The sequence below is a fragment of the Anopheles funestus genome, chromosome 2RL (genome assembly GCF_943734845.2).
Source record: "Anopheles funestus chromosome 2RL, idAnoFuneDA-416_04, whole genome shotgun sequence".
NCBI lineage: Eukaryota > Metazoa > Arthropoda > Insecta > Diptera > Culicidae > Anopheles > Anopheles funestus.
Window position 1 is genome coordinate 58,703,560 of NC_064598.1, and position 12,782 is coordinate 58,716,341.

The 12,782-nt window shown below is 34.8% G+C and overlaps 1 protein-coding gene across 4 annotated transcripts in view; it reads left to right on the forward strand.

The window, feature by feature from the left end:
- LOC125764269 (protein sax-3) overlaps positions 1-12,782 on the forward strand; it is a 35,935-nt gene that overhangs the window by 9,394 nt on the left and 13,759 nt on the right. For all 4 annotated transcript variants that reach the window (XM_049428304.1, XM_049428306.1, XM_049428305.1 and 1 more), the window contains one exon: positions 11,121-11,314. In XM_049428304.1, coding sequence (XP_049284261.1) covers positions 11,121-11,314 — 194 coding nt within the window. The remainder of the gene's footprint in view (positions 1-11,120; positions 11,315-12,782) is intronic.

The window sequence follows — 12,782 nt, forward strand, 5'->3', positions numbered from 1 at the left end:
TAGAACGTAGCTATTTGCGATGATATGGATGCATTTTAATAATTTATGATTTCAATTAGTGATTCGTGTTTTATAGCCGATTTAACATTTTGTTTTATTGCCCAGAAGAAATTGATTTTAGATCAATTCACGAACTATTACTCATTGCAGAACAAGATAAACTTAATTACACATAGTCCAACATGTGTTAAATCTCTAAATTTTGTCAGTTTTTTTCTCGCATGAATAGTTCCACATTTCGCCCAATATAGTGGCCATTCACTTTCGTCAGTTAAAAGCTTTAGTCGCTTACAGCTTCTTAACGGCTTTTTTCTATCGACATAAGTGCTATATGCTAGTTATTGTCAATAATGCAGACATTGATAAACATAAATATAGCTTTAAACCGTCAATAAACTTTATCTCCAATCTCTTTTGCCATCCTATGTTAGTACTGCTCTACGATGAAAGCTTGAATGTTAGTGATTCTCTGAATGTATTGTCATATGTAACAGTCCCGTAAAAGAAAACATCAAGTCAAGCTTGGAACAATGAGTAAGATGAGTTGGTCACTGAGCAATACGTAGAAAACAACAGTAACCGTATGTAATACGTTGCTTAAGTACCGTCCCTAGTATCTTACGTGACGTTTTGAGATTTGCTGTGGGGTTGATATTCCGACTATGGTAATAAAACCCTGAATGGTATGGCGGTACTTTGCTAGACGTATTTTATATCCGAAATACAACAGCCAAACTGCAGTAGCTAAATGGGAAAACAGAAATTGATAAAAATCTGTTGATTTGCTCGTGGATCCGCTTGGGAGGATGATCTCAAACTTCTTCTACTAGTTGGTGTTTACTGTCGTCCATGGATTGATCAAAATCCCTGCAGTAAATAAGAGTCAGAAAAAAACGATGAAGAAACGATAAGACAATAATTGGAACAGACCATTTCCACACTAAAAAACAATAAAAACAATGAGTGAGGTATTAAAGGAACTTACGGGACGACATGTTCTGATTTTATGCGTCTATTTTCTTCTTGATTCCATAATTATAGAAATGATGTAAATTGATTTTCACATTTCTGCAAGAAACTACTTTTTTTTTCGTAACAACATTCAAAAAGGTATATACATATTTAACTGTAACTCTAGTGCATTTCGATGTGTTTATGACATGAAATTGTAGTCTTTATGATTGTATGGAGTGTTGTTAAATCATACTAAAGAGTATAAATTTATGAATTGAAGAATTTTTATACTACTTCTACTACCTTTGCCACTACAATTTCAGAGATTCTTGGCTTACCATTTCAGACTTTTCATTGATTTTTTGCACTTATTATCACACTTTAACAAATTTGATGTTTGTGAATTAATGTCAGTGAATTAATTTCTTAACTTGTTGTAAAATCTTGGTGGATGATATTAGCGCATGGTTGAATAATCAGAAGGCAAGATGTGAAAATCAGCTAGTTGAGACGAAGATAATAAAAAAATACTAACGATATTCCGAACAAACACATAGAGTTAAACTCTTCTACCCGGAGTCATTCGATTTCAGAATGATGTATATCCGTGCATCTCGTTTGGATGCCCTCTTCGGGGGCATACGATTTTCATATTAGTATGCAATGACATGCACACACTTGAAATCTGAATGTGAACGAGCCGTTCTGCATCTCAAGTGAAAACAGTCTTTCCAAACAATCTCCCGGGACGGACTTTGCTAGTTGCCTATTTTACCGAGGCATCTAGTTGTGCGATATTCTCTACACATCACACGTCAATTCCAATTTTGAGTAAATGCACCAGAGCGTTTCAATGCCTGAAACGATGAGGGCGATGATAGTGATTGGGAATCACTTTTTGAATGGCTCTGATTCCGATCTTGCCGACATGGATGAATCTTGCTGTGGTATAAAAGGTTGTGGATGCTAGATGTACTAGAAGGATTTTCTCTGAGTTGATTTTGTGATCGTCCACACAATGACATCACAAATATTTTTCTTTCATGAAGCTGTTGATGAAGGCAGTAAAACGCTTACTCATAATTATTCTATAAATTTTCGGTTAGAGTCTGTACGTAGCGTGTGCTGTAACCAATAGCAGATGTCTAAGGGAAGTTCTGTATCGGGCCTAGTTCCACTTGTTGGAATAGAAATTTTGATTGTTTTGCTGACCTTAGTCGACGAACAATTTGTATCTTTAGTTTTGGTTAGCAGCGAGACGATTCATTTCGTTGCTGTAGTAAAGAATGGTCCAGGTCCAGTTTTATTCCCAGAAGACTTTCGTGAGTGACACTACTTAGGCACGCCTGTGGCTCGTCCATTGTTCGTTGAACACGAAAGCGGGCAATTAAATTCTCTTTATCTGGTTATAATGCTTTCTAGCTCATCTCATGTGTTGTACGTTCGATGATCGGTGGACAGTAGACCTATACAGCAGCTTCCACGTCTTTCATGCTAGCAGCATTGCTAGAGCGAGTCACATGGTGATGTTTATGACATTTCAATTATCGAGTGAATGACCAGAATACTTATTTAATGGTCAAAAGGATGTGATTCACACTTCGTGTTCCTCATTGTGTTGATGATGATGATAAAGGATGATTTATCATCGATTGACATGTGATCCATTTTTGTGACTGCAAGCAGTGCTCGTTGTAGCACACAGTTTTGTTTTGTTTTGTATTAGTTTTGTATTAGAATGGTTCTGGAAATGGTTGCATGGTTTTAATTTGTGTTAGGCAAATAAAATTGGAATTTTAAAAGTAAATAATTGTTTCAGTTTGTATGCCATTCACATCCCAAAGATGTTCTTATGTGTGAAAATAAATCTCTTTCTCTAACCCCGGTTAAGATACACATACATGTGAAATAAATATATTCTTGAGCACGATTCTATTACCCTGCAAATGGAAAAAATTACCAACGCTTCTCTTACATATCTGATCGGGAACAACATATTCCCCGAGCATAACGATCGCCACATGATTTATGCTCCATAATCTTTTGTCCGCCCATGGGGATTGGGTTTTTTATTGGGCCAAAATTTGTCCCAAAAATGCCTGAGTTAGAGATAGCATATTGGCAAGCTATGTTCGTTTTATCATTTCCTAGCTATCCATACCCACTTGTTTGCCTTCACTTAAGCTCAGAAGTGAAAGGGATGCATGAAATATAAAGATTCTTATTCTTAAAAGGATTCCTACCAGCAATAGAGTTTCTGAGACCATGCTGGAGACTAATATGACCTTTCGTTCGGCATGGAAGCTTTATATATGTGCCGTACACGCTTGCCGGTCTAATCCTTCTTCCACATTCGCATCCTTGCCGACTAAGAAAATCACCCAACCACAATACATAGGGAGGGTAAACAGAATAAATTTACTTATTGAAGCCAAATCATAACTTTCCTCCCTATCGGTGAGTTCTTTTCGGGAAAGAAGTGGAAAATACGGCTTGCAAGAAGCAAACGAAAAGTAGGGTAAAACCACTTGTGCCTCCACTAAAATGCAGAGCTACGCAAGGATGTAATGGAAGCACAGATAAGTACCATCGTCTTCAGCTAGAGCATAATAATAAAAATGATTGTCTGGGTCGAAACTTCAGCCATTCTTTTCACCAACAATCTGCTCTTTGAGCGGAATGAAGGATATCAGCTATGTTCGATTCTATTTTTGACATGGAAGGATTACGATCAAATCTGCTCTTATTTATTGACATAGTTTTTTCTTTCATTTACTTTTATATTTATTGTACACCAATACGAAAAACCACAACCATTGTATTGGTTTGGTTACACTATCTTAACGTTGAAAGTTATACTCTTTTTACAAGCGATTCTTAGCCACTTTGAGCAAATTAATGTTGTGTCAAATGGCGCTTTGCTTAACGTTCACTATTTTTGATTAGGCTATGATAATCATAGAGCCAGTAAGGACGTTGACGAGTATATTAAAAAATAATTCTATGAATTAAAAAAAAATCCTTTGAAAAAAAAACACATGATATACATATTGTAAGTCTCGAATGTGATTATGTATAAGTAAAAAACGCAAATGTATTAGAAAAATTTTCTGATTGTAAGATGCTTTTGGAGTGGAAAATATTATGATTACAAAATTAAATTAATTAAAGCGGTTTATATTTTCTTGGCGACTCGAATTCTTACTATTGTTGTAGATTTTTTTATTAGTATGTACTATCTGATAGAAACTCAATTACTGACGATATAGCTTTTCTAAAATTTGGTCCTAGAATAGTAGTAAAAAGTGCATTTCTGTTGTATTATAATTGCAATCAGTTTCGTAAACAAATAAAGCAAAGCACATGTTGAAATAATTACAACAAAATAAACTTACTACACTAATTGTAATTGAAGGTTATGGAACTACCTACATGTTTTAAAAGAAGAGTACAAATATTATGGAGAATGTTACGCAATACATTCTTTCGCTTATACTCTACATTAAAACTACACTGAACAGTAAGCGAATAAAGTGTTTTGAACAGATAGCTTGAGAGGTAGGTAGTTGGTAGTCATTTCCCGTAGTCATAAAACATAAATAGAAGCACAGAAGAACAATAGGGGCAAATCACGCAACGAATGTTTAGCAGTGTCGTGGTAAATCGACTAGATTGTTTATGTGAATCGATGTGAAAGGACTGCGTGCAGGGTCCTGCGATGCAATGGACGGTGAAGGTATATCGGGTGAATGTTAACGATTGTTTGGTTGATTGGTTTGCTGTTGTTATTATTGTTGTCGTGGAGATCTTACGGAAACCATAGAATCCTGCCCTACTTCGTTTCCTCCACTGTTTACGATAGTTTCGATGTCGGTTTTATTGTTCGAGTGTGGGTAGCGGCGGAAATTATCATTTTAGAGGCATCCTCTTAGACGGTTAGTTGATTATATTGTTGAAGGCCAGAGATAGATTCAGGATTTTATAGCGACATGAAAAGCGATTATCATAAATATACTATTTATGCCATTGTTTTCGTGCGCGTAGAGGAAAACGTTGTGCGTGTCTGACTTGCGGTTGAACTTTTATGCTCAATGATTCAGAGTTAATTACATGAAATTGTATGGAGAAGGCCAAGATAGGAAGGATTGTAGTGTCCCAGCACGGTGTAATTAATTGTTTCGTACAAAATCGATTTCTTTTCTATTCGTTTAATATGAAGGATTCAAAGTGTAGCGAATAAACATTTTTACAACAAAACGCTGACAATAATAACTGTTTTATGTTTTGAAAATCTTTATTAAACCCTCTGGGCCCGACCATATAAATCATTATTTATTCATAAAAAGTTATAGATTAAATCTTATCTTTACTGAGAACATAATGCTATAAAGCTATTATATTAAAGGTCAAATCGAGTAACGCAAAAAAGGGACATATCATTTGAAATTCATTTGCTCATACTAATCTATATGTTTAAACTATTTCGTTGGCTATCGTGTCTATCGATTGGACTCTTGTTTATGAATTTTAGTTAAGCAGTTTTGCTACAATCGTCGTTCTTGTGAAAACGCTGTACAAACTTGTCCATAATTGATACATTTACCCTAACTGATATTCGTTATATTACATTCACTAATAAAATCACCTTCATTTTTATAATTTTACCTTCGATTTTTGCAAAATTGTAAATACATATGTTATGGGTTATTGAACTTGATTCCGTATTTTGCTCTTACAATTTGATTTTTGTATGTACCAAAAACTGGTTCACATGGTATTCGTTGAGTTAACTTTACACAACAAAATACCCACAATGCACAAGATAGTTTGGAAGTACTATACCGTTTAACTATAGGTCGTATAAAATTCATGTCACGTACACACAGTTCATCACACACAACAGTTGCGCATATGAAAGACTAAAAAACGCAACTAACGAATCTTCATTGTACACATTTTGTTTGTTTCCTGGAATACTCAATGTTCCAAATGTGTTAAGGATATTGTACGTACAAGACGCTCTAACAGATATATTTGCATTCTAAAAATGGTGGAGAATCTTGCTTACCTTTTTCTTTCTCTTTGATTAGTTCCACTGAACATATTAGTTGTAATTCCCTTTTTTACTTGAAGAAAAACTATCACTAGTTTTCTAACTGCATAATCTATAGATAACGTTCAATGTTATATTAACTCTTATGATGATGATGATGCTTCACCTCTAAACTCCATTGGATAGTCGAATTATTACACTATATTAAATTAAAGATTATTTCGATAACTTGTTTAAACTATCAACGAACAGGCGTGTAGTGATGACAGGTTGCCCATTGCCCAGATTGTTAAACCTCTTCAAGAAAACAATTTTAAATAAACAAAAATCTATTGCAAGTCAAATCCTATCTTCACTTGCATATATAAATATGCCAAAAAATTTGCCATCGACGAATAGGTATTAAAAAGAATACTAACGCTAAGAGATGCTTTATTTATTATTGGTTCTTGAATCTCGTTTGGTTGGCGATAAATGACTGTTGCAATTTACTATTGGGATTATTTCGCTTACTTATTTGATTCGCACGAGCCAGCTAGCATAGGTAGCGGCGATGAACAACTCATTTTTGAATGAGTTTTTGACTCATGAGTGAAATAACTGATTCATGAGTGAGTTTGAAGTCACCGCAATGAGTCATGATTTACGAGATGAAAGACAAGTACATAACTCATTATATAACTCCTTATACTCGATATATATCTCATTGGTGATTTAAACAAGACATCTTCTTGCGGAAGAGGATTGAGATTAACTCACCCTTAAAAAAGATTAAATTCATTCATATATTTTCACTAAGTATGCTAATATCAGTATGCATTAGATTTTTCAGTACATGATGGAATTGATAAATGCACATTTGAATGTTGCGTAATTTAGACACACATACTACCATCTTTCCATATGATGTTACATCACATACAATTATTAAATTAAGAAAATTACAAGCTATGTTACAGAAAAGTACCTTTTTGAGTATTTTAAAAGTTTTAAACATAAGAAAAAAATAATGCAATAAAATTTCAAAGCACATTCGGTTACTTTAAATTGTTAGGGTTGTGTTATATGCACGTAACCGTCAAAATTAATACTTCATAAACTGTGAACGAGGGAGTCTTTCCTTTTCCATGGTGTATCACGATGGACCTTGTCCTTTAGCAATCTGGGAAAATGAACACACTTTGTATGTTGTACTATCACACACATAAAACACAAACATAGTCCCGAGTAACTTTCATGGTACGAGTGTGTAAATTGCTGAATTCAATTTAATGCTTGTTCCGCACTCTGTTATTTTAGTGCATGTTGTTCTTTTGAAATGTGTGTAGGGTATGGCTGGCCAGCAAATTGGTATAAAACAACAAAAACGTGTAAAACGTGCAAGGTGAACGCAGCAGTTGTTGAAAGGAGGATGAAAAATAACAATGGTCCAACAAACATTAACAACAGGCCTGTCGTCCTGGGAGGTTACATACACTCATACATACTATATGATAGTATTAGATGATCTTCTTGATTGCCAAGTGATTAAAAGCAATGAACTTTTTTTGCAGCTCCCTTTTTAACTTGCTAAAACTAAAATCATTTAACAATATTTTTAACTAAGGTTGAGGGTGTTGTTGTGCTGAAGTAGAGTATTTTTTTTATTTTTACTCTTTAAATACCTTAATATTTCAATACAAAACTCGTCAAACAAATTATCTTTCTGTTCAAAATCGATGCGATTCTCCCACGTAGACATTTGTTGTACAAGAAACTCAAAGCACGTAATCAGTTGTTCAATTTTTAGGCAAAACTTAATAGAAAGTTATTTCATAAGATTTAGCAACTATGAGCAAATATGAAATAATAGTGAAACAAAGGAAACTATGTTTATCTCGGTTAGTGTGCTGACTCAACAAACCTCCCATGAACAATTTAGTTGTCCATAACACGGCGAATGATCAGTGTCAGTGTTGTAACGCTGTTTTATTTACACGACGCAAGGACATAAAACATACGAGGAAAACTTTGCACAGGTTTTGGTCAACAAGAAATGTCCACCAGTAGCTTAAGAGGAGAAAAAAAACGTGAGTCGTGCTCCGAATTGTAATTTTCGTCACAACAAAGCTCAACGTGTTAGAATGCAAAAGAAATTCATACTCCCTGTTGGGTTCGAGGCTGTGTAACACATTCCTGAGACTAATACAGTACAATACATTAGTGCACGTCAGCATTTCATTTTTAGTTCAGCACGTGCGACGGATTGTTTAGAACATATCATATAGTTCCAATCAATGTTTATTTGTATGTTTTTAGTGTTTGAGAATTTGATGAAATTTAACTACAAATGTTTAAACATACTACTTTGCACAATTTACTACTCTGCACAATTATAAAAATTATTGGTACAATACTGCTGGTCCAGCAACTTGCCTCTTTCTTGCGAAAATCTATTTAGATTATTGATTGATGTATTTATTTTTTGTCTTAATTGGTATATATTTCATATATCCTATCAAATATAAGTATGAAAAACTGTTTCATCATTTTACTCTTATTGCTCTGTAACAAAACAAAAAACGGTTCATATGGCTGGCACTGGCAATATTTTTATAAATTTTATCGTTAGTGGCCAATACTTCCAATGTCCTATAGATTTTCATTCGTCCAATCTACATTCATAAAAAGCTTGAAAAATTCCCACGGAACATACTGCACGACGTACGGTAGGAAATAGCATTCTATCGATGCAAGCGCTCGCCGGTGTAAATGTATGCAAATTGTTTTGCATGAAATATTCATAACCTTGTGCGGTTTGGCTCGGAGGGTTTCAACAAAATGTCATACATTGGATCTGTAGCTTTGCGAAACAACCATGGTCACAAGTGTACATGGACATACAAAACAAGCCGTTGCTTATTTTTACCAATTTTCCATATATACTGCGATCAATTTTCTCTACACTATCAGTAAACTGTGCTATTTATCTCTATGACAATTTGAGTCACACAAATTGATTATAAAATTCGGTAATAACAAATTTAGTGCAAACAACAATAAACTTTTCTTGACAATTTTACTGACGATATTTTCTCATAGATGAGCTTTAATAAAACAAATACAAAAAAAATAAACAAGTGAAAAAGACAGGGAAAAACAACATGAAATAATTAACATATTACCAACATATTCTTCACATAGCAAAGCGATTAAGAGACTATTCCAATACTAATAATTACTCATTTTGTGTTACAAACAATTAGTAAACTTGCGATAATGTTTAGAACATTCATAAAAAAAAATATTATGATAAACTAATAATTACAAATTAGTGTAATCTATGTATACGTATCATGATAAAAATTTATTTTATTGTTATTTTTTTGTATTCTTGTAGAACGTTCTGGCCGTATTGATTTATTTAATTTTTTTGTTCTATCAGAATTATCAATTATTTATTATCATATGATATAAATGATTTATTATTTATATCATTTAACATTATTGTTACGATTGCCAACGAAGTACCATGAAAACTTGTTTAAAATCCTTAATTATCCGTTTTTACTGCGGTATATAACATAATCGAACGAACATACCAGAATGTATGTATTAAATTATCAGGTCAAATGTTTGACATTCAGGGCTTAAATGATGCATGAACAAAGCTATTTATCATGGTGCTAGCGAATTTGAATTTGACCACGTGACCATCCAAAACACAGTGTGACCAATGTGGTTTAGTTTTCCGTCACAGTACACTGTTCTTTATACCAGCGGTGGCTTTAGGACACCTTACATTCATTAGCCAGAGGTTAAACAAACGCAAATGTTTGTACTCCAACCAACCTTGCGTGACGTGTTCAGAGGTTTTGACAAATTGAATTTTAAACAAAAGCTCTGTACAAACGATGGAATCAATCCATACTAAGCCATGCTTGTTACTTAGTCGCAGCAGCAGGTACATGACTAATTGCTTACGGACAGGGCGGATCCCATGTGTCAACGCAATATGGAACTTAAAGTCAGTTATGCATGCAAATGCACCGGTTGGTTGTCGGCTACACATTGGACTGAAACAATCAGGTATTGCAATAATCGTTACGACTCTATACATGAAACTTCCGTTTTGTGGTAATAAGTATGTTCTTGCATACTTTTACGAAGAACACAGTAATTACTGTAAGCTTGAGTTACCACGCGCTACCCAAAGCGTTTCTCCTACAGGTACAGAACAGCAAACCAAAGCCAAACGAGAATTCAACAATCATACTACAATTACTGCCGGGAAGCCCAAGTACTTATTGTATAATTAGTAGCCTAAGAAATACTACGATACAGCACTTTAGTGTCATTGCAGACACATCACGAGAATATTTTCAATTATATTCGCGTTGGATTTTGTAACTAAACAAATTTAATATTGATGTTTACGATTGGTTGTGAGTTGTGGTAAAGAGAACAGGAGATGCACCTTGTCGGATAGTCAGTTCTTGCTACTGGCGTGACTGGGGCGTGTGGAATCAGCCCTATCAGCCTCAGTATCACATATATACGACCGGGCCAACTCCGATTTAATATGTTATGATTGTTCTGTTGAATCTTCTACATATTAGATTTGTTAGAGAGTTTTAACTTTATAAAATGATTTCGTTGACAGGCTTACGTTTAAACAGTACAAACGTTTTGTAGCAAATAATCAACAAATATCTCTTTCGTCAATTGTTTCTCAAGTTAAAATTGTATATACAATTAATCGTAATTGAACAATCTGTAATTCTGGAAATGGTTTAGTTAAGTTGAATTATCGATGTATTATCAATTATACTTTACTACTAATACAATTGTTCAACGTTCTCTAATTTCAAAATGTTTTTTTAAGTTGTTCATACTTTAATTAATATTCGTTGTACGGCAAACGTTATAGATTTCCTGTATGCACATGATTGGTATGATTGCAAAATCATTCATTTCGGTGTTATAGATATTTTTAAGTTGCAAAAAAAACCATCAGTAGACGCAGGTATTGATGTGACTGGAAAACGAGCAAAAAAATATAGTGTTCAGCCATGTAAAGAGTTCGTTGGTATGTGGAAAACTGAAAGCTATTTTCCACTTTTTACATTTACAGCTCTTCAGAATCCACGTATTACAGAGCATCCAATAGACACCACCGTGCCACGCCATGAACCGGCCACACTCAACTGCAAAGCGGAAGGAATACCCCAACCGACAATCCAATGGTACAAGGATGGCGCACCGTTGAAGATACTCCAGGGATCGCACCGAATAGCGCTGCCTGCCGGTGGTTTGTTTTTTCTGAAGGTAAATAACGTTCTTAATCCCTTTTAAAAATGCAAATTTGCCGAAAAACCAACAACCCTCCCAGAGTGTGTACCTCAAAACGTTCGTTACGATACGATACTATTTTCCAGTCCGCTTTGTTGTGGGGGAGGATGTTTTTCGCTCTGGTATTAATTCCCCTAATGAAGCACCTCGTGTTTCGAAGAAATGTCCAAATACTGCTTGTTTTAGGTCAACTTTGTAAAATCATTGAAGTATCTTTGAAGCGCTTTTGGTATTAGTGAAGTACAGAATATGAGTAAACGTGTTTTACTTCCATAGTGGAAGCGATGTCTAATTCCTGGGCCCCTAATTCCTGCGTGCACGTTTGATGCTGCATACAAAGTAGCTGTGGTTGGCGGAAGCTTATTTCCGGCAAATATTTGTAGATATTAAAATTTAAATAATTTCATGGGAAATTAAACACATATCCCGCTATACTTAAGCTTATCGAGTTACGTTAGGATGGCTTTTAAGGGATAGCCGCTGTTCATATCTTTACCTATGTAAGCTGGTGGAAAGAGACATTTTCACACATTGTTATAAAACAGCTTCCTCCCTTCATTTTGTGTTGCGAGATTTTGCTCCGCTTAGGATGCGCACAGGTGATGAAGGAAACCCGATAGAAATAAGGGTGCAGTCCTCCCGCTTGACCGCATTTGACAAATTAGCTTTGCAGTGAAAGGATGGCGCAAACATTACGAAAAAAATGGCCAATGCGATAAAAAACCGTACCTAATATCGCATCAACTTTACGGTGAATAAATGTTTAACGAAATAATTTTCCACTAACGGAAAGGTAGACGACACTTGCTGATTAGCACGAGGCAAGCTGCTTTACATGTCTTGTCATAAAACGTAACGATGGAATTTTTACCGAGCAGAAGCTTTGTCCTCAGTACCTTTCGTAGAATAGGAATCACGTTTTCCCTGTTTTGTGGTCAGCCACAGATGCTAGGGTACTAAAAATAAACGCTAATTAAAGTTTTGTGCTTTGGCGTCCCTTATAGTTTAATTTTTAATGCCAAAAAGCATGTTTTTCATTGAAAATGGTTTTTACATCAAACAGCAACATGGCATATGATTTAGTTATCAAGTTAAAAATCAGTATGAGGGGTGCGTTTGTTGTATGTGATCAACGGCACCGGTTTCACACGACAAGACCGGGTATCAAATCCCATCAGGACCGCCCCCCCGTAGCAAGGACTGACTATGCGGCTGCGTGGTAAAAACAAGTCTTGGCTGTTCTTAAAAAAACAAAAAAAAAGAAAACAAGGTAATCGTAGTTAGTTTATAGTTTTTAGTACATCAAAAATCCGAATTAAAATTCTCACCGTTTCTTTTTGCTAGATATTTTCGACCATTATGTGGCTATATTTTTGTGAAAAAAGTGTGTTATTTTTTTTTTATTTACATTTAACGATGACGGCGTTTAGTCGTATTGTGAATT